The sequence below is a fragment of the Quercus suber genome, unplaced genomic scaffold (genome assembly GCF_002906115.3).
Source record: "Quercus suber isolate HL8 unplaced genomic scaffold, Cork oak 2.0 scaffold_602, whole genome shotgun sequence".
Lineage (NCBI taxonomy): Eukaryota > Viridiplantae > Streptophyta > Magnoliopsida > Fagales > Fagaceae > Quercus > Quercus suber.
The window spans coordinates 316,850-340,818 of NW_027070046.1; the positions used below are offsets into that span (position 1 = coordinate 316,850).

The 23,969-nt window shown below is 34.6% G+C and overlaps 1 protein-coding gene across 1 annotated transcript; it reads right to left on the reverse strand.

Moving 5' to 3' along the window:
* Positions 1 to 1,048: 1,048 nt before the first annotated feature.
* LOC112032077 (uncharacterized) lies at positions 1,049 to 12,004 on the reverse strand. Its single transcript, XM_024064781.2, is given in 11 exon segments — positions 1,049 to 1,273; positions 1,275 to 1,489; positions 1,962 to 2,034; positions 2,341 to 2,805; positions 3,097 to 3,324; positions 7,618 to 7,684; positions 9,401 to 9,501; positions 9,600 to 10,017; positions 10,810 to 10,898; positions 11,018 to 11,138; positions 11,334 to 12,004. Coding segments are annotated over 11 exon segments (2,214 nt in total). The 5' UTR covers positions 11,741 to 12,004; the 3' UTR covers positions 1,049 to 1,243.
* Between the last annotated feature and the right edge of the window lie 11,965 nt (positions 12,005 to 23,969).

The window sequence follows — 23,969 nt, forward strand, 5'->3', positions numbered from 1 at the left end:
ATAAAAATTTAAAGTTCTAATACCAAGTAGTATCTCAATTGGTTGATATCTCCCAATAGGAGTGACATTACATGGTCTTCAAGGGGTTCATTTTTTTTTTTTTTAATATATATAATATTTACACTATTTTTATTTATCCCTAAAAATATTTTTGCACATCCTGAGTTAAATCTTGCACACCTTGATTACTAATCAGCCCAATCCAAAATCAAATTACAAAACAGATCAGTATACCCCAAAACCAAACAATACCACATATCACAGCTCTCTCTCTCAAGAATCTCATCTCACCTCTCTTCTCTATTTGACTATTTTAATATCTTAGACTCTAAGAGTAAAGAGTGAGTAATTGTGAATTTTCTCTCTTTATTATAAATTATATATTGTGTGTGTGAGTGTATTTCTGATGTGTGTTATTTTTATTTTTATTTTTTCTTATAATTTTATTTGTGTAAATGTGTGCATGTATAATATAAATATAATATAATTTATATAATTCAATAATTATGATATTATAGAAGATTTGTTACATTTGTGTGTTTGTTATCATGTTATAACAATTTTTTGTTATAAAGTTAGTCATTTAAATTTTTTTTTTTTTTAGATAGCAAAGTTAGTGATTGTTCAAGGATTTGATAGGTTAAGCAAATACTTAATGTCTTATATATATATGGATGAATGTCGCTGTGTGGGTCAATAATTAATACAGTGATAGTCAGTTAGGCTTTGTCATTTAATTTAGAATATTTTTATAAAAACAATGACAAATAAATAATGATAATTGCAAAAAATAATAATATTATACAAACGTAATAAAATAAAATGATCACAACTACTCATATTGACAATAGATAATAACAACTGATAATAAACTATCATGTAACGATTTCATAATATGAAAACTCAGAAAAAAAAAATTATAAAATTTCATGTATTTTTGTGTGTGGTTTTATTTTATTTATTTTTTGTGTCAATATGTACATGTTCTTTTTTATTATTATTAAATTTTGTTTAAATTAAGTTTTTTTAATGACCCCTTGAAAAAATATTTGTGAAACCACCATTATAGAAACATCTAGAATTCAAATCTCCTTCTCCCAACCATTGAATTATTGGAGAGGGGGATGTATAAAGTCTGAGAACATCCACCTGAATACCAGACCAGTGAATCAATCACCATAGCAATACCATTTAAAAAGAATATTAGCATCACCGATATATAAATAAATGAATGGTTGCATTCTCATTCAACCCAATTGATGTCCAAATGTTTTTAGCTTTTTAAGCCACTTTTGCGTATCTAAAGAAATATAGGATTTTGATGGTGTCTTACTTTCTCGCCCTGCATCAGTTGATGTTATATAATCAATTTTTATATCTTTGGAAGGATTCCCTTGCCTATTGGGGTGCCTGACCTTGAGTGAGAGAAGACGTGAAACTTCATGGAGGCCCCCCCATTTTTCCAATGCTCGTGCAATGTCATAGCGCCCTGTAAAAGTTGCACAGGTAAATTTAATTGAAAAAACCACCAATTCACAGCATTCACTTTACATGCTGAAACTAGTTTAATTCCTAATGTGTAAAATATCAAAAAGGAAAGATGTAGCCCAGCATTGCACAACAAATAGAAAATGTAGCTGTAAGTCTCCTATATGCAAATATGTGTTTTAAACATCGGAAGACATTTGAGGTCAGAACACTGGGCATAGGCCGCAGTATTATGCCATGCAACATGCACAACAGTCCATATCGGTTTTTATAGTTTCACTGGCTTGCAGAAAATTTTTGGATAAAGTCTATGGTAAGTACCTAAATTTAACCAGATTTTGAATCTAGAATTATTGTGCTTCACTCAAGGATGTCAATGTAGCCCATTTCAATAATAAATGAGAATATTTTTGTAGACTGTGCTGCCTATTGTTTGTGGCCTAATTGGAAAATGGGGATTAATCTTCACCGACCTGCACGCTCAAATGTCTTTCTACTGGGCATGAATGAAGGGTCCATTCCCCAGCTTCTCTGGAACCGACTTATCTGTAAATAAAAATTAAAAAATTAAAAAAATTAAAAAAAAATTAAAAAAAGTAGAAACTCCCTCAAGACCAGGTAAATAGCACAATGATAACCCCAATAACACAAGTTTGTTAATGGAAATTTCAGGCTAATTGAAATAACATCAATGAATTAAGGGAACTCAGACTGAGATTCACCTTATTCAGATAGCTATTTACCTGTATGAACAGTTGAGTTTCAAAATAGGAAAAAAAAAAATGACTAGTGACAAGAAACCGGACTTTTGTATGATCTATTGCTAGATACAATTCAGGTTTTGCACTCTACCTCTTCCTGCAGATTTTCAAGGTTGTCCCAGTATCCCTTTGGTTTCCGGTGTTTGTATGCAAGAGAAAGATTCATCAGTGAGGCAATCCTTCTAAATCCACCCATGCGTGTGATTGCCTTCTCAATGTCTACCCTTCCATGCAAACGAAGCTGCTTTCTCATGGGCATAAATCCTTCCTGCCCATGTTCTGAAATAAATTTCTGGAGCTCAGCTTTAAGAACGTCTATATCCCTTTGTAGGCCTGGGACCCTGGGCCTTTGTCTAAATGAACCTTCACCATTTAAATCAGAGACCTGCTCAGTTGTTATACTACTACAATCACCAACTATATCAATGCTAGATGAAGCACTTTGTTCCTTTGAATATCTATTTTGGTCACATGATTCCAGTGAGTGAGCTACTTCCCTTCTTTCAACATAGTCTCGAATTGCACATAAATTTGATGGGAGATCTTCATATATAACCTAGAAAGTAAGAGAGATAATTTATCAATAAATTTTTCGAGACTCTTTGAAAACTAAAAATATAACAAGCAGACTGATTTTCCTGTTAAAACCCACTTCAACAAATTACAAATCTTTCAATAGTAATTTTTAAGCCAAAAGTTGTTAGCTCCTTTAAATCAACCTTTATGTTTATGCAAAGGTCATACAAAAAGTCCTCCAAAGACAAATGAAAAACTGAAGTGGACTACTACATTTACATTTAACAAAGTCCAAAGCCATTGTAGTCACAACAAAATGACATATACAAACCTCCTCCATAATAGCTTCAGAAAGAAAGGTATCCTTGCGCATTTTTGACTCCACAGTGTACTTTAACAGTGTGTGATGATTTCCCAGTTGCTCAAGAAGCCATTTACCTTGAAATGAGTCAAAGTCCCCTTCAACCTGTTCAAAGCTAACCTCCTGTTCAAGATGTTCGCACAAGTCTAGCACAACTCGTGCATGAAGTACCATATAAAGTAGGCCCTTGCATCCTTCCTACATAATCTATATATATATTAATAATCTATATATATATTAATAGCCAAAACTCAGAAAAAATCAAATTAGAATCTAAATTGAATTTCAATTGGAGTTTAATTGTGAGATGTGCGCCCTATTTAATTTTTAATTTTTGCGCCAAGAGAATTATTAAATGTAAAAATCAAAAAGTCTAAACCCAATTAGATTCAAAATTGGATTTAAATTGAAGTCCAATTTTGCACCACGTGTCCATCTTCTTCTTCTTCTTTTTTATGACAGGTGAATTATTAGATACAAAAACCAAAGAGTCTAAATCCAATTAAATTCTAAATCAATCATATATATATATATATATAATATGAGAAACCATAACATATTTTAAAAATCTATGGTTAAAAAAAAAGTGTAAGCTAATACCGTGTATAATTTCAATTTTTTTTTTAAATGTATAATTTGAATTGTATAATTGTGATTGTTTTCAATATAAATTTTTAACAAGATAAAACCATCATTGACAGCATTTACACAATTTAATGAAAAATTTAGAGGGGCTTGTGGTGGAGCTTTGCAGTGGCAGCATTGCAGTGCTGGTGGTACACGGCACTGGTGACTGTATGGTACATAGCCTAAAACTTGTGACACAATCTTCTGACCATAACAATTATGTTCATTTCTAAACGGATTTTTTCTTTTTTTTCTCTTCTTTTTCATATATTTTTCATTTTTCCCCATCATACTTATCAACTTCTCATGAAAATAAAAAATTTGACGTGAACTAAACAATACTCTCTCTCTCTCTCTCTCTCTCTCTCTCTATATATATATATATATAAATTGAAACGTAACATTTATTGTTGCTACACTCTTATTAAGTCATATCATCAGCCACGTCTTCCTTCATCTTCCCAATTAATTTTTCCTCCATTTTTAAAAAAAAAAAAAAAATATATATATATATATAATACATTAAATATTCAATAGATAGTAAAAGTCTCATATTATGATAAAAAAAAAAAATAGATTTATGTTTAAAATTGAAGACTATAAAAAATAAAAATAAATTAATTAATTAAAAAAAAAAAAAAAAAACCTTAAAACATTAGTAAACTGTTAAGGTTCAAAATGTAATAAGGAGCCAGGCCTTTGAAAATGGGAGAGGCCCAACCCATGAAGGAAGGGAAAAAGGAAGAAAGGCTTGGTCCTCAGAAATGAAGAAAGGAGGAGCCCGGCCCGTGGAGAGAAAAGAATAAGTTCTGGGCCGTAGAAAGAAAGGAGGTGGGAAGGAAAGCATGGGCTAGAGACTTAAGCAAGAGGTGACATCGAAGAAAGCCCAAAAGGAAGGTAGGCAAGAGCTGGGCTGGAATGGCACAAGATCTGCCAACCCCTGGGAGGGATCCCCGAGGAAAGACTAGCATAAGGGATCCCAAACGTGAACAACTCAAAATGGCATGCTCATGATAAAAGATGGGCACAAAAGACAAAGGGTGTCCTGTCGAAATCAGCTGTCCATGACCAAGGAAAGAATGATTGGGACAACTGGTGATTTCAGGACCAGCACCTGATGAAGATACTTAGGACCTCGGGCAAAGAAGAGAAGGAGAACCAAGAAGGAAGGTGGCCATGAGCCTTTCCGGCTACACCATCATCAAGAAGAGATCTGCCCCATTTTAAGAAAAGAAACAAGTCATGAGAGGTCAACATCAGAGCCTCAAAGGTTTGAGATGTCCTTTTTAAGGCCTTAGGGAAAGAATAAGAAACCTTAACCTTGGAGAAGCATTTGGACTTACTCAGAAGGGATCTCCTATAAGAGGAAGTCAGCAAGAGAGCTTTAGGCTATGTTTCATAACAGTTTTTATTTTCTATTTTCAAAAACTTGTTTTTTGGGAATATAAAGAAAAAACAATTTTCTTATAATTTTGAAATCAAAAACATGTTTTGTTAGTTAAAATTAAAATAATAAAAAATTAAATAAAAAAATATAAAATACTAAAATATGTTGTTACTAGGATTTAAACTCTAATGCTAACTCATTAAATGAGACAGATTCATTAAATTAAATGCATATTTTCATTAACTTTGAAAATTAGAAACTAAAAACAGTCTTTTGCATGTTTTCAATTTCCTTCACAAATTGAGTTTTGAGAATAGTTTTTGTTTTCTGTCCATTTTGAGTTGACAAACAAGTTTTTTAGTTTCAAAAATAGAAAATTGTTTTTGAAAATAGAAAATAAGAGGAAAAAACAGTTACCAAACATACCCTTAGATTGCCAAAACCCAGAAAAATGAAATAAGAATAAAAGGTAAGGGACCAGTCCCCAAAGTTTTCAAATATGACATTGATTCTAATCCCCAACACACAAAAGAGAATGATGGTTGGTATTAAGGAGCATCCAAGTAGCACTATAAAAGGGGCAAAGCGCCAGCCAAAAAGGGCATTCTACAAGAAGCACTCAGCATACTAGAAAAGATGCTAGAAAGCGAGCTGTGGACTTGAAATAGAGTGGAGAGTGAGGTACTATAAAGGATCTTACAGAAAAATACTTGAGAATACACTTAGATTCAAAGAGATTCAAACTTCACAAGTCTTGGAAGCTTAAAGAGAGCTATCTAAGTCTGTGATTTTTGAACTTTATTGAGTCTTGTGATATATCCTAGCAAAGTAGGACCCAATGTATTCAAATACTTAATATAATGAATCATAATCTCACTCTATTTTGAGGATCCCTGACGTTCTTTTACTTGCACTCTTTTAGTTCATTTGCTATTACTTGGTTATTCACTCAACCAATAAAATATATGTATATATATATATATGTTTATGTATATTTATGTTGTGGAGTTCATGTCCTGTGCACAGATTGACTCGTAAAACGGCCCAACAAAGCCGCGGTGAGTCAAGCCCTGTTCACTAACCATCAACACCATCATTTGGAGGCCCAAGATCCCCCCCGACCATTGGGCCTAGACACTGTCCAAAGCAGGAACGCACATACACTATTCAGTTACTTAAAATGGAAAAATACACCATGATAATGAGATTGACTTTGTACATTCATCTCGGGTGGCTTCAACTTTACATATACTTTACCGTTACATACATCTACTTTAATTTAAATAATGATAATTGAAATTTTTTTAAAAAAACTAAACCATTTGGTTACTCAATATGGTAAAATTCTTTCCTATTTATTTTCTTTACTCTCAATAAAAAGTAAACCATGTATACAATAATAAATCCCCCATGCATGTCTCAAGGTTAACGAAAATATCCTTGTTTTCTTTACTCTCACACATACTAATTATTTATCTGAAAGGCAACAACACTTTGCTCTCTCCTCTCTATCTTCTTTTCCTTGCACAGCTCTCTCTCAGCAATCTCTCTCTATGCGGCACCCACACTAATTCTCCTTGTGCGGCAAACCACTTATCACCACATATAATTGCCTTTACATACAGCCTAAAACTTCTAATCCACGAGGATTCTCACAAGCAGTAACTATTCAATGCAATTCTTATTCAAACACAAGCAGTAACTATTCAATGCAACTCTTATTCAAACACGTAGTGTGCTGGACCATGGTGCCCACATGCACCCAACACTAGAAATATTTTAAATTCAACCGGACCATTTTAGTATAAATAGAAGTGGAGCAAGAGAGAAAGGTGTGAGCAACTAAGTGAGACAGAAAAGTGAAATGGCTTCTTCTGTGTGAGTGCACCAGAGATAGGAAGCTAGAGCGTCCTACAACTCTTGTCTAAATACAATAGGGTGTTCTCTATTTATTTGAGAGAGAACCAAGGGTGTATTTGGGGTTTGGATTTGTGAGAGTGACTTCAAGTTATTGTTGTAATCTCCAAAATTATAGTGAAACTATTCTGTCGCCTCCCTTGGACGTAGGCATATTGCCGAACTACGTAAATTTCTTGTGTCATATGTTTCTTTTCTATCTCCGTTAACCTTACATAAAAAAATTATTTCACAACATCACCCTAGAGTTCCTAAAAATCACTCACAAGGGGAATGGGATCAACTCCAGTCTTGAAGACTCTCCTCTGTAAATTGCAGCAACGTATAGGCCTTTGTTAAGCATGTCCATGTTTATTTGTTTCAGTCAGCCTATGTTCTCAGGCCTTTGCTAAGTATGTCCATGTGTATTTTTTTACAAGAAGCTTACACATGAGGAAAAAAATGCAGCACGTGTCTAGAGATGAAACTAATAAAGTTTCACCAGTTATATGAAAGTAAATAAAAAATTCTTCAAGAGAGGTATTGTCTCGTATTGCAATTAGCAAATATTAAGATTGTACCTGAAGAATGCGGACCTTGTTGTTTTCACGTGACAGTATTTTGCTGATGGCTAAATTTGGAACTATTCTGCAATTAATATCCAAAGAAAAATAATGAGGCAAAAGAAACTATCGGGCCTAAAAATCAAGTTAACAGCAGCTTGTAGCGTCACACCCTTCTTTCCCTCTTCATAACCACTAAAGGACAATGAATATATATCTTAGAGTTTTGCACAAGATATAGAAAAATGCAAACTAGAACCATTACATAGCATTTGGTTTGGGGGATCTAATATGTCTCATTGCATCTAAATTTTTGAGAATGTGATACCTGAGAAGCTGAATAATTAAGAATGTAATAATACCTATATTTAATTTGGTAAGAAATCTGATAAGATTCTATCCTAATGGTTGGTTTTTCCCAAAATTCCAATGGGAATTATTCATTTTCTTCAAAAATACCATTTTACAGAATAATCTTGAAATACCTTAGTATTTTAATTATACTTTTAAAATATATAATGATAAAAAAATGTCAAAAATTGAATTTTTTTTTTTTTTTTTTTGGGATAAGTCAAAAAATTGAATAAACAAAAAAAATTAAATAGCCTAAACATTTTGCATTGTTCACATCTGCACAACGAATATAGAACCATAAACCAAAAAAAGTTGTCTATCAACACTCAAACGAGGGAAGTAAAGAGATAGGAAAGGGTTTGGAAGAGAAAAGGAAATTTTTAATTTTGTTAGTAGGGCGGGTAAATTGAGGTATTAATGTCACTATCAAAAATTAAATTTTGCTTAGTCATAGGAATGTGGATTACCCACCTATTTTGAGGGGACAGGAGTTCTAATGGAAATTGGATTCCTATGGCATCTACATTCCCTTGAGCTATTTGCAACTAAATAAGGGTAAGCTTGGGAAATTCTCTTTAAGATTCCTAGGAATCCTGACAGATTACCCATACAAAACACGCAATTATGGATCACATAATCAATCATCAGGTTCTTTGGAATTAGTAGTAAGCCATGGAGAAATATCCCAGTGCAAGCAAAACTTATACATTAATGAAACTAAGTGCAATAATCTAATATACTAGGATCTTTTAAATCAATAAGAGTTCAGTTCCTCTGCATTCTTCATATAAGATCTGATGGTATGGAATCACGACTGCACTATGGTCTATTAAAGTGACCTCCTCAATACGCCATATATTAACCACAGAGTTAAGCATAAGCCACTGTATTTTTTTAATAAATGAGGACTCATTTGTTGGTGCTCAATGTGATGAAAAAGGGACATGAATCCCAAAAATGGCATATGCCCAAGTGGTTAACACGCCAACCATCAGTGAGGAAAAACGCTCTGCATCTCACAGCTCAGTATGTCTTATGCCTTGTCGGGCTCACGACATCTCAATTTTCTTTCCTTTTCTCCTTATCTCCATAGCAAGTTTTAAAGATTACAAAAACCTATGTGTCATTTATCAATGATGGAAATATACTCAGCTTGGTTTGTCTATGGAATAATGGAAATTTTAGTTTATTCAGTTCCAGTTTAGTTTTGAGTGTGACCTCAGATTTAATTTTTTTATGTAGCAACTAGAACATATGCTGACAAGAACATAACACAAGGTCTTTATGTTTTTATTTGACATACACATGGGGGAGACTAGCCTAAGTTTAATATTGATACAAGGAATGACAAAAGATTTACAGAAGTAGCCAGTATCTTAGGGACTAGCCATAATAAAATTAACTTCTTTAGAAAAAGTTCATAAAACAAAGCATATATATTACTTACTCAGGAAGACTTTCATAAGCAGTTAAAACACTCCAAACTTTGCGAACAGGAGCTTTTACTGTGATGCTAGCAACAACACAACGATGAACGCCTCCATTTTCCTTCAGCCCAAAATCATGCTATTAGCAACTGCTAAAACAGGTATGGTTCTCCTAGGACAGGAATGCTAGGAGAGAATAGTCTAGGGTCAATCAATTACCAATAGACCATCAAATCTACGAAGATGAACTTCATCCACCATGCAAGGTCTATCAAGTCTACAAACTTTTCCAAAAATACCCCAGTTACTGTTCAACTCACTAGAAGATGGAGACAGGGGACCAAAATTAGATCCAGCAAATCTCTCTTTAAACTCTCCAAGTGACAATTTACCCATTTCACACAAGGCGCCATCGAAGCTCTTGTGGAATGAACTAACACCACCCGTGGATTTTCCAAGAGAGGAATTCCCTGTGAGTGCTATTCTCTGTATCCCTTTGAAATTTTTTTCAGCTTTACAAGCCAATGCTTTAAGATTTACAGGAAGATCTGATCTGATAATTCTCTCCAAGAAAATGGCGGGGAAATTGAATCTTGGTATCACATTAACTTCATATGATAAAGTTGTTGATGAAGACCTGCAAAAAGTTTAAAGAAAAAAAATCTCAATACCTCAAATTGCACGAGTATTTGCATAAATACTGTATCTATAAGGAAGAAGGAATAATATATGATGATGGAAAAAGAGAATAATTGTTGACCAAGTATACTGAATCACCTAGACTTTGTCCAAAATAATAAAAGCTATAATGGATTTGTTAAAATCAATTGTAAAAGATTTGTTAAGGGATGAAGTTTTCAACATAAAAATGATGCTATCACGGATATGTTATCCTCCAGTAACCAACATTGTCAAGGTCTTAAATTTAGACGACATGCTTTCAGGTCTTCTAGGTGGCTAAGGTGATGCGGATCGATTAGCTCAAACTATAATGGATTTGTAAAAACAACTGCAAAGGATTTGTTAAGGGAGGAAGTTTTCAGCATTAAACTGATGTTATCATGGATATGATATCCTCGGTCAACCAACATTGTCAAGGTCTTTAATATTGCATATAAAGGGACAATAGAAGAAGTATTATAGAAACTGCCATAATTTCAGATAATCTATAAATGACACTCTAAATCTACTAAAAAGAACCAATTTATAAGACTATGGAAAAATCATTTATTTATTTATTTAAAATTTCATGCAAAACACAAAAGAAAAACAATTTTTTCCCTATTGAAGTTCAATTGCTCACATACTTTTGACCAAGATGGTACAGGAACATAATCAATGCTGTTACTTCCCACATCTAGTTTATTCATGAAGTTATAAATATGTTTCTTACATTAGTCAGGATTGAAGTAAAGTAAATGAATTGTACCTTGTTGTCCCAGATTTTAAGGACCATTTGCCTTCAAACTTCTTAAAATCTCCATCAACCATGGAAAAGTGGAGCTCACGATGATTAGCCTGAAACATTTTTAAAATAAAAATAACTCTCTTTTTCTCTAGCTCTCAGAAACGATTTAATGATAGTAAGTAAATTTTTGGTTGGCTGGTTTAAGAATAAAAGATGGTTAGTTGCTTACAGAAATGGGAAATTCTTGAAGATCCAAAACGACACGTGCTTCAATATGCCAATAGAGTGCCCGTTGCAAGCCTCTTTGCTCCAACCATATCCGCTCAGGATGAGGGCAAGCTATTCTCCCACTAAACACAAACACAAACAATTAGTAATTTATTTAAACAACAAAAATTAAAAATATAAAAATGCATATTATATACTTAAGTTAGGAAATATTCAACAGTGTAGAGTAGAGAGCTATGATCGACCCGATAAAATTAGGGAGAGAAGTAAGGACTAAGGAGAAGGATATCCCGTGACTCGTGAATAGATTAGGAAACCTGGAAACAAGATTGGGAATGTAATCGGCAAGGCGCTCGTAATCAGTGAGAGCGTTCCAAACAGATTGGATGTGAGCATGAACGGATATCTGGGCCTTGATTCTGCGTTCCCTCCACGATATTACTTCCACCTCACAATGAACTAATTTTCTATCTTCTTCTTCTTCTTCTTCTTCTTCTTCTTCTTCTCCTATTAAATCATTATCAAGAAAGTGGTTGTTGTTGTTTTTGTTTGAAAATGAGACATGGGTTCTGGTTGTGTTTCTGAGAAGGGATTTAGACATGCATTGTTGTTGAAATTCACTGTTATTATTATAGAAATAAACTTGAAATCTGGGTTGATTTCTTTCATAGACTTCATCACCTCTAAACTTGAACAAGCATTTGCTCAACCTCAGGCAGCTCATTTAGATGGAATTAGCTTTCACTTCTTTCTCTGTTTTTTTTTCCTAGTATGTAAGTGAGCTGAGGCTAAGGAGGCTGAGGCAGAGGAGTTACACTCGTGTAGTTAACAATGGCCACGAGTTTCCTTTTGCGTTTTGAGAATATATATTTTAATACCAATGAGTGGCTCTCACTTCTCACTATTCAATCGCAAAAACACTCGCATTCACCCTCAAATCTCTTCATCTAATCTATAACCTAACCCATCCCAATCCAACCCATCCGACCCATTTGCTAAGTCTAGGCCAATATTTGAAAATGGGAAGAATAGTGCACTGCATCTAAATCTAATGGTTACATTGAAGACTCAAGTGCTATTTGCAAAGTGTAGATACCGTATTTTGTCCATCCTCAATTTGTATGCTGTACCTCGAAAATTCCAAAAATATTAACTTTCTTCTAAGGGCCGCAGAAACACCTAAATTGACGAGACACAATCTATTCAAGCATTGGAGCACTCAAAGTGCCATTTTAGGTTAAATTGACAAAAATGCCCCCAGTCAACCCTAAGTTCACCGAAAGTCAAAGTTGTTCAAAATCATCCCAAAACAACATTTTTCTTGTTTCTACATCAAACCCGAGCTACTCGGTGATTTTCGTCAACTTTCACCAAATTTGACCCGAGATTGACTTCTAAGGGTCCCAAAATTCCTAAATTTGATTTGACTATCAAAATGGGTTAGGGCCAGCGTCATTGTGAAAAGTATTGAATTCCTTTTCTAACGACTATTCATGGGTCAAAATCGGAGTTAAAACAGTTGAGATATCCTGAAAACCGTGCCAAGCACGTCAACTCACTTCCTGAGTCCATAACTTTTGATCCGACTATTGGAAATTCAATTTCTTTAGTGTTCTACAAATTAGACATCTAAATCCTTCCAGGGACACCAAGATCAGCTCAATCGGAGTTCAAAAAGACCTTCAAATATGCATTCATACAAAGTCAAACTGAGGAAGAAGCTGAGATTGCTGATGTTAGCATCAGACCCGGCAGCCACTAAAGGGCTATCAGAGTGGGCACTAGAAGCTGAAGGGTCACTTTTGCCTATTTATACCCCTAGACCCCCCCCCCCCCCCCCCACCCCCCCGGCGGATAAAAAAGGGGGGGGGGAATTTTGGGCATTTTGGAACACTTTTCTAGGCAGATTCTCTCTCTTTTCATCTCTAAATTCTCTCCTAAACACATCCAAAAACCTTTGATTTCTCTCTTTTCTCAACAATCAAGAGGTATAACTATTTTCCTCTCCTTGGTCTTAAGACCTTGGATTTGAGGTTTTAAGGGTGTAGATATAGCCTTTTAGCTACAATCTACACCATCTACTTTATCTTACTTTATAACATGTTTTATTACTTTCCTTAGTATATCTCTTGCTTTATCTTACTTCCTAGCATGTGTTATGGCTTTCCTAGCATTCTCCTTGCTTTTTGCCATATTTTATCGCTTTAATGATGTTGGCCTAACTTTCTTGGGTTAGGATATATCTAAATATTATGTTTTTGCTTAGATCCCTATGCCTAGGTGCTTTTGGCCGTGCCTATGCTTAGATCTACATGTTTATATGCTCCTTGCCATGTTTATGCTTAGTTCTATATATTTATATGCTCCTGGCCATGCTTATGCTTAGATCTATATGTAGGTGTGCTCCTTGCCATGTTTGTGTCTAGATCTACATATTGGTCACTATGCCATGTGCTTCTATAGCTCTTGCTATATCTCTTTCTTGTATTTTAGCCCTTTAGGTAAGGTGTAGACCTAGATCTTGTGGTCTACACCTACATCCATACACCTAGGCCTATATCAAAGGGTTTGGATCATTTCTTTTATGCATACATATGCTTGCTTGCTTCTACGCTTTATATCCATGTTTACCTGGCTAGATCTAGGTTTTACCATCCTTGGTGCCCTCCGTGGGCTTGTGCTTGTTGGTCTTTAGGGCCACTTATTTGTGTGTGGTTGCATTCGTCCCTTTTTGTGGCTTGTTTGGGTGTAACCACTTATGAGAATACATTCCCGTGATGTCGGTTTGCTTAATGCATGCCCTTTCTTCTCTCTATGCGATGTTATGCTTGCCTTGCCTGCTTTGTGCCACCTGTTTAGCCTTTTTTGCTTCTTTGTATTTTTGCATGCTTACCTATATGTCCATGCATGTGTCCTTACTTGCTTGTGTCTATAGACATCAAATTTTTATGATGTATTCATAACCGTCTGATTGTTCATGATAAAATATTTGTGATCAAATTAATCTCAAATTGATAATGTGGATGATCAGTGAATGAAATCAAGCCACATGGCAACATCAAATGAAGAAAGCCATATGGCAACATCAAAAGAAAAGACCTATGTGGAAAGTTCTTATTAAATGAAAGACCAAACTAAATTCATAATTAACTCTCAATAAATGCTGAGAGAAAATTCCCAAATTAAATACTATTGAGTTGCCTATAAATAAAGGCTTCTCATATGATAAACAGGGCAGACACTTAAAGAGAAAACCCTACTAAGACTCTGCCAAATAGAGAGTCATCTCTAATGTTCACAAGAATTTCATTGTTCATCAAGTCCTATTCCTACTTCTTCAAATCAAAGTGGGGATTCTCCTTTAATCTAGTTCAAGATCAAGCCAACGACTCTCACATCAAATCAAGTACGTTCAACTATTCATTCAACTTGGAAACATCAAGGCACGATTCAAGATAAAGCTTCATAGTCCATTTGGATTGTTAAGTTTCTTGGAGATCGAATCAAAAGAATTTATTGTACTCTTTCATTGTAAAGATTCATACAAAGGATTGTACTCACATATATATAAGTCAATATAAATTGATAATTTGTTACACCACATCATGATCGTTTGATTTATCTTTTATGAAAATTGTGTGTACAAATTTCTAGCACACCCAATTGGACCACTCTGCCTCTTATCTCTTTCTCCATCCTAGAAATTTTCAAGTCTCCAATCCACCAAGATCAATGGACTCAAAGAAGTCTCAGATGCCCAAGAATGCTAACAAAAGCGTTAGGGGGTCAATAAGCAGCAGTACTTCCACAGGTCCCATGACTCGAAACAAAGTTAAGGTAATAAGGCTCTTCACATCACAAAAAGTTGAGGGGAAAGCTCTTGTGACCATACTCATAAGTGCCCCAACCCAGCCAAAGACTGTCATCTCCTTAAGCACTTTGAGGACAAGCAAGCACACTTCCTCTAGGAAGGGAGATTCAACATTCGTTGATACTGGGTCAAGTACTGCTTCACAATCAAGTTCTTCCTAAGGACCCCCCCAAGAAGTCACTTCATCCATCTTCTCAAAGAACTCTTCTCGTACAATAGCCATGGCGGCCATGATGACGGAGACTGCCACCATTGACGAAAAGATTACTGAAACGAGACATGCTATATATAAACTTACCTAGACAGTGGAGGAGAAAGACCTTCAAATCACCACGCTTATGCACAAGCTTAAGGTTTAGAATCGAGGGGAGTCCAGCAAAGGTCGTATCGCTCATTTCATCGAGACTTGCAATAACGCTAGTATGGATGGGGACTTGCTAACAAAGCAATTCGTGCGTACTCTTTGAGGAAATGCCTTCGATTGGTACAAGGATCTTGAGCCCGAGTCCATTAATAGTTGGGAGCAAATGGAAAGGGAATTCTTGAACCGTTTCTACAGTACCCGACATACCATAAGCATGCTGGAATTAACCAACATGAAGCAATGGAAAGATGAACCAATGGTAGAATACATCAATCGTTGGCGCTCAAAGATCGCCTTTCTAAGTCTTCAGGAGTGGCGATATGCATCCAAGGTATGCACTGGGGGTTGCTTTACATCCTCAAAGGAATCAAACTCATAGCTTTAAAGAGCATGCTACCCGAGCCCATGACATGGAGCTTAGCCTATCTAGCCATAGAGAAAAAGGCTTACCTATTGACGAGCAACGTAAAGAGAAGAAGGATACGAGGAAAGGGGATAAGTCTTCTAGACCCATGGTTAAGGAATCTATAGCCATTGTTGTAGAGCCTATGAAGATCTCCATTAAAGAGAATAAGAGAATGGAGAAAAAGGCCAGTCGAATGCAAGAGCAAGAGAAGCGTCAATTGACTTTAAAGGAGATGGAAGAAAAGATGTACCCATTTCCAGATGCCAACGTTCAAGGCATGCTCAAGGACTTATTAGAGAAGAATGTGATCAAGCTTCCAAAATGCAAGCATCTAGAGGAAATAGGACATACCAACGACCCAAAATACTGCATATATCATCAAGTTGTAAGTCACCCTATGGAAAAATATTTTGTTCTGAATGACCTTATCCTAAGGCTTGCAAAGGAGGGTAAAATTCTGTTAGACTTAGATGAAATTGCTGAGGCGAATCATGACACGTTCGCTGTTGGATCCCCAATTTCTGCGAAGTCACCAACTCCAATAGAAGTGCAGTCCACCTTGCCATCGACATCAAGGGTATATCACAAGCACATTCAATTTGGAACGCTTGAGCCTATGTGTATGTCATGCTTCAACCCTCAAGATGATGATAGAGCTAACGATGAATTAGTGGGTGACAAAGAGGGTTGGACTTTTATGACCTACAAGAGATTTTGAAAGCAGTGTAGTCCAAAACCCCATGTTCCTTACAGGAAAAGGGAACTCCAAGCAAGCAATTCAAAAGTTGCTCCTAAAAGGAAGGGAACAAATGGCCTGAAGAAACAAAGAAAGGGAGCTCGTTCAAATGACTTATTGCAAAAGGAGGGCCCCCTGTCCGTCATGCTACATGAGTTTTTCCCTAAAGGCTCTCTTACATAGGGCCTAATGACAACCACTTACATGGTCTCTTGCCACGATGCTAATGATCAAGAAGACCTTACCGAAAAGGAGGACAAAGTGAACCTTGAAGAAACCAAAGGAAGAGGAAAGTGAAACCCATGCCTCGAAAGAAGCAGTTGCTTTATGTGCTCAATGCCATGACAAGATGACGTTCGCCAATGAGGATCTCCTATTGGGCTCCAAACCACACAATCGACCACTTTTTGTCTTAGGTTACACACGAGGGGAAAAAGTAAGCCGCGTCCTCATAGACGATGGGTTTGCCGTTAACATAATGCCTAAAGGAATAATGAGACGCCTAGGTGTTGGTAAAGCATGGTTTGTATCACATACAAATCATATGCAATGGAAAATTAACAAATCGATTTCATTCATAATTAATAACATGTACTAAGTAAATTTCAAAATTTAAGAATAAGAGAGCGAACCTTGATGTAGTGAAATTCAAAACCAAGGCTTAGAAGTACGTAGGAACACTTTTAATCTTCACTCTAATTCCACTTATGCACAAGAAGTGTGGTCTCTTAATAAGTTTATACATATGTGTTCAAGGGAGAATAAGAGAGTGACTTACACTTACATACACACCATTTCATTTAATTACAAAATTTTGTATGTTTCTCTCCTTATATATAACTAATTATTTAATTGGGCTAGCCTTTTGGGCCATTCCAATTGAGTTTTACTACGTGGCTTGGAATGGGACCAAAAGGAACAAATAAAACACTAACTCCAATGGATTTTGGGCCTTTCTGTCAACTTTTGACACACTTAAAATTACTATCAATTTTATTTAATACTACTATATAAATATAATTGCACTTTAGGCCTTATTAATAAATTATATCCCAAGACTTTATTATACATTCAACCCCTTCAGTAAAATATTTTTAGTAATGCAAAGTCATGAATGTTGATTGCCACTTTGAAGATTACAACTCTTAATCCTTGAATACCCGGTTTTAATCCTTTAAGCTATTTATAATATATTTATGAAATCCAACTTCATAAATATATACTTTAGTAACTCCTTACTAAAGTGGTTATGCCTAACACTCTGAATAATCAAACTCATTAAACTTATCTTAAGAAAATATTAATATCTCCATTAAGAGATTATGAATTTCATCTTGAAAATATATGTTCCTTCTACACTAAATGTGGCTGCCCAACATACTGAGGTTTTGATCGTGACTTTAGACCTCACTCCCGATATATCAAAAGAACCTACACTTCATAATCAGATTCATTATTCTCTCAGGATTAAGAGTTAATGTAAATAAAAGTCGTGAGATTTATTATTCATTTGATAGTCATTAGTAGAATAATAAATCTCACAGTAGTCTAATTCAATATGTCTTAACACTTAAAACAATCAACTAAAAGTCTCAACTTCCATGATCAAGATAAATCATCTTAGTTGATATGTTATAGTCTTCACAGATGAAATGACTAATTTTATCATCAACTACGAACTAAAATTCTAAGTTTACAAAGAATTTGTGATTTATATCTTCTGTAACTAAATCACATAAATCACATACTATGCATCTCATGAACTATATGATAATATCCAAATATTTATGTTACCATTATTTTAGATAATAATAAAAACAACTTTATTACATAGAACATAATGTCATACAATATAATTTAAAGGGCACATATCTTAATAATCTCCCACTTGCCCTAAAGACTATTGTGCACTAAGCTAACTCCCATTCCCTCCAAATGTGAATCAAAAGTCCTTTGGGGCAAGGTTTTGGTAAAGAGATCTACTAGATTACTTGCAGTACCAATCTTTGTTACTACTACATCTCCTCGAGCAACAATGTCTCGAATGATGTGGTACTTTCTTTTGATATGCTTTCCTTTCTTATGATTTCTTGGATCCTTGGATTGTGCAACCACTTCACTATTGTCATAAAACAATGTAATAAGAATTTACTTAATTCTCACAACACCAAGATCTAAAAAGAATTTCTTGAGCCAAACAGCTTCCTTTGCCACTTCACAAGTAGCAACATATTCAGCTTTCATGGTGGAGTCAGCCATACAAGATTACTTAACACTCCTCCAACTTGTGGCTCCACCTCCCAAGTTGAACACACAACCTGAAATGAACTTTCTGAAATCAAGATCTGACTGAAAATTTGAATCTGTATGACTAATGGGAATCAAATCCTCACTATGGTAGACAAGCATATAATCTCTCATTCTCCTTAGATACTTGAGAATATGTTTTACAACTTGCCAATGTTTAAGTCCTAAATTTGATTGATATTAGCTTACCATGCCAATTGAATAACAAATATCTGGTCTAATACAAAGCATGGCATACATAAGACTTCCCAGTACAGAAGTATAGGAAATTTGTCTCATCATATTTTTTTCCTCAAGAGTCTTCAGCCATTGGTCATTAAACGGAGGAACTCCATGTCTAAAAGGGAGTAATCCTTTCTTGGAATTTTGCATGCTAAACCGTTCTAGAACCATATCTATATATCCAGCTTGTGACAAGCCTAAGATTTTATTCTTGCGATCTCGCCAAAACTTGATCCCTAGAATTAAGTTAGCTTTGCCTAAGTCTTTCATATCAAATTGGCTACCAAATCTTTATTGATGACATTATTCTTACATTATTTCCAATGAGTAGAATATCATCAACATAAAGCACTAAGAACATTACTACTTTATCTTAATGTCTTTATTACTACTTTATCTTGATGTCTTTTGTATACACATGGTTCGTCAAGATTTTGTTCAAAACCAAATGACTTGATTGCTTGATCAAATCTAATGTTTCATGATCTAGATGCTTGCTTAAGTCCATAAATGGACCTTTTCAATTTACATACCATATACTCTTAGTTCTTTGCTATGAAACCTACCGGTTGTATCATATAGATTTCTTCTTTAAGATTGCCATTTAGAAATGTAGTCTTGACATCCATTTGCCAAATCTGATAATCATAATGAGCAGCAATGGATAAAAGAATTCTGATAGATTTAAACATTGCTACTAGTGAAAAGGTTTCTTCATAATCAACACTTTCTTTTTGTGTATACCCTTTCACTACTAGCCTTGCTTTAAAGGTTTCAACATTTCTATCTATACCTCTCTTCCTCTTGTAAACTCATTTGCAACCAACAGGTTTAATGCCAATAGGTGCCTTTATAAGATCCCAAACTTGATTGAAATACATTGAATCTAATTTGAACTTCATAGCTTTAACCCAATGATGTGCATCTATATCTTTCATTGCCTCTTCATAAGTGTAAGGATTAGATTCAGCCTTTTCTAAGATAGCTTCATAAGTCTCTCCCAGATCTATAAATCTTATAAATGGCCTAATAATCTTCCCACTACAACGAGACACTTGTATACTAGATATCTCATGAGTAGAATCTTATGGTGTATCTAATACGACCACATCATCTGTAGTTTCATCTTTTGGTTGTTCAATTACAGGTTCATCTATTTCAGCCAAGACAACTTTACTTCTAGGATTAAAATGATTCACATAATCATCTTCCAAAAATTTGGCATTGGTGCTAACAAACACTTTGTTATCTTTATGATTATAAAATAAATAACCCTTAGTTTCCTTTGAATACCTTAAAAATATGCATACTTTTGTTTTTGCTTCCAACTTATCAGAATTCCCTTTCAACATATGTGCTGGACATCCCTAAATGTGGAGATATTTCATACTAAGCTTGCACCCACTCTACAATTCCTTAGGTGTATTGGGAACTAATTTTGATGGAACTGATTGTGATGGAACTAAATTTAAAATATGCATTGCAGTTTTTAGTGCATATCCCCAAAAGAAAATTGGCAAAGTTGAATAACTCACCATAGACCTAACCATTTCTAAAAGAGTCATGTTCCTTCTCTCTGCTACACCATTTTGTTAAGGAGTTCCAGCTGCAGTCAATTGGGATACAATCACATTTTGAATTACGTAATCCCCCAAAAAGGTATTTGCCACTTCGATCAAATCGAATGGCCTTTATGCGTTTACTCAATTGATTCTCAACTTCAACCCTAAACTTTTTGAACTTTTCAAAGGCTTCAGACTTCCATTTCATTAGGTACACATAATCATATCTTAAGTAATCATTTGCAAAAGTGATGAAGTACACATAACCTCCCTTTGCTTAGGTTGACATAGGACCATATACATCCGTATGAACTAATTCAAGCAACTCTTGGGGTCTTCTACCTTTTGCATTAAAATGTCTTTTGATCAATTTACCCTTCAAACAAGATTCACAAACTAGAAATCCATCAAAGTCCAATGGCTCTAAGAGTCTATCTTTGATCAGTCTTTGAATTATGCTTGAATTAATATGACCCAAACCTAAGTGCCAAAGATATGCTTCATTAGTAGAAGGAAACTTTATCTTTAATGATTTTACATGAGAGTTATTATCTAATTCAAAATTGTATAATTCATGCTTATCAAGAGTTAAAATATAAATACCATCAACAATATTGACACAATAGATAAACACTTTATCCTTTTTTATTGCAACATTGTCTTTCAGAATAATACAATATCCATGTTTACCTAAATAAGTTGCAAAAATTAAATTCCTACAAACATTAGGTACATACAAATAGTCTTTCAATATTAAAAATCTAGAACTAAAACACAAATTAAACACTCCAACAACTACAACTGGAATTCTACTCCCATTAGCCAAAGTAAGAAACAATTCCCCATCATTCAACTTTCTAGACTCCTAGAACCCCTATTAAGTGTTGCAGATATGATTAGTACAACCTAAATCCACACGCTAGGAATCCGTGAGATTTTGTACTAAACATATTTCAAGAAGGAATGAACTTTGCATACCCTTATCCTTGGCAACTATGAATTTTGGACAATTTCTCTTTCAATGACCTTTCTTGCCACAATGGAAACACTTTCCTTTGGCATAGTCCATTTTCTTTCCCTTTTTGGCAACTTCTAAGGCAATTTGTTTACTATCTTGCTTGGTAAAGTCCTTCTTCTTCTTCTTTTTACCCTTGCCTTTCGACGTAGATTGAGAAGAAGAAGCTTCAACCATATTAGCACCAATACAGGATGTACCAAGAATGCCTTCTGCCACCACCAATTCATTCATTGATTCAGACAATGTATAATTTTTTTTGTTCATGTTATAATTAAGTCTGAATTCCTTAAATGATTCTAATAGTGATTGGAGTATCATATCTAGACAATTTCTCTTCCAATGACCTTTCTTGCCACAATGGAAACACTTTCCTTTGGCGTAGTCCATTTTCTTTCCCTTTTTGGCAACTTCTAAGGCAATTTGTTTACTATCTTGCTTGGTGAAGTCCTTCTTCTTCTTCTTTTTACCCTTGCCCTTCGATTTAGATTGAGAAGAAGAAGTTTCAACCATATTAGCACCAACACAGGATGTACCAAGAATGCCTTCTGCCACCACCAATTCATTCATTGATTCAGACAATGTATAAATTTTTTTGTTTATGTTATAATGAAGTCTGAATTCCTTAAATGATTCTGATAGTGATTGGAGTATCATATCTGCATAGGATTCTCCATCAATATCGACACCTAAAACCTTTAATGTATTCAAAAGAGAGATCATCCTAAGACAGTGCTCCCTTACTAATGTAGCTTTAGCCATTTTGGTATTATAAATCTGCCTCAAAGTTTCTTGCTTAGCAAAATGGCCTTGCTCACTAAACATCTCCTTCAGACTTATCATTATATCTGAAACTAGTTCTACATCCTGTATTTAATGCTGTAGAACATTTGAGATAGATGCTAAGATATAGCACTTGGCCATCTCATTAGATTTTTACCAACAATCATATCATTGTTTTTCCTCAAAAGAAGCATTTAATGATAGAAAGTTAGGACAAGGTTGACTAAGCACATACTTGTGCTTTTCAGCAGTTAGAACAATGTTCAAATTTCTTTTCCAGTTAACATAGTTGGATCTAATCAGTTTGTTTTGATTAAGAATGCAACAAGTAAGCTAAATGATGCCATGATTTAAATCTGAAAATAACAAACATGAATATAATAAGTAAACTGGACATTATCAATTTAGTATATAAACATATGGTATGGAATTTTAATAAAACCATAACATAAAATATGCAACAACAACCCAATCCATGTCTATAATTCCTTGGTAGCAAGTATATTATAAACATCATGATTGATTGAGAACTATTCTCATTATTAGTACTGTCATGATAACTCTTATCAAAAACTAATAATATGCCGTATTAACTTTAGCATCTAAGTAAATAATGACACAGCTCCTTTAGGAGGTTAACATTACACTTAGTCTAGTGTACACCATTATTTAGAATCATGTGTAATCACATTTCATCTCCCTTATAATGTTTAAACTTGTAGTACTATGAAACAAAACACCCTCCTTTGGGATCACGAGGCATATACGCCAAGACAAGGTGCTTATTCACACTACTTTAAATAGGTAAGTTCAATTTTGTTGTACTATGAAGTAAACACCCTTCTTTGGGATCGCGAGGCATATACGCCAAGATGAGGTGCTTATGCACCCACAATATGATGAACTGATAATGGAGGCCGTGAGATCCAACCCTTGAATCTCTCTCCCACTAGATATTAAAAAAAAAAGTTTTTAATTAGAAATCATGTGTAATCTCATCACACATAGCCTTCCACTTTTAAATGTGGAAACACTTAGTGAAAATTCAAAATTCACAGCTTTCGATTGATCGAATGTATCCCTCGATCGATTGAAATTATGAAGAAGATCTTAACAAACTTTCTGGATGACTCGATCGACTCTCGATTCCTGTTCAATCGATCAAAAAAAATCTGATTGATCGAAAGGAATTCTCGATATGTCGAAAAATTGAATAAATTCATCACAAAGTCTTGGGTTGACTTGATTGATTCTCGATTCTTGTTCAATCAATTGAAAAGCAACATTCAATCGATTGAAGGGAATTCTCAATCGATCAAAACTCATGAAACTAAATTTTCCAGAATTTTCACCAAATGTTTTCAACAGTTTTTCATTAACAAACTACCATTATATGAACATAATAGATTGAGTTTGAGATTAAAAACTGAATTCCATTGATGCTATAGCCTTAAAGTTCAATCTAACACACTTAATATAAAACTTAAACAACATCATAACATCAATATCAATTTTTATCAAACAATAATTTCAATAACCATGCAAAAAATTGATTATAAAATCTTCTAACATCATGAAATGAGCTTGCAAGGCCCACGAGTAAGGACTCATCTTTGGCCTATCTACCCGAGTCTTCTTTATTGTATTGATCATGTGAGGGACCCTCTAATCTAGGCAACATGTGAAC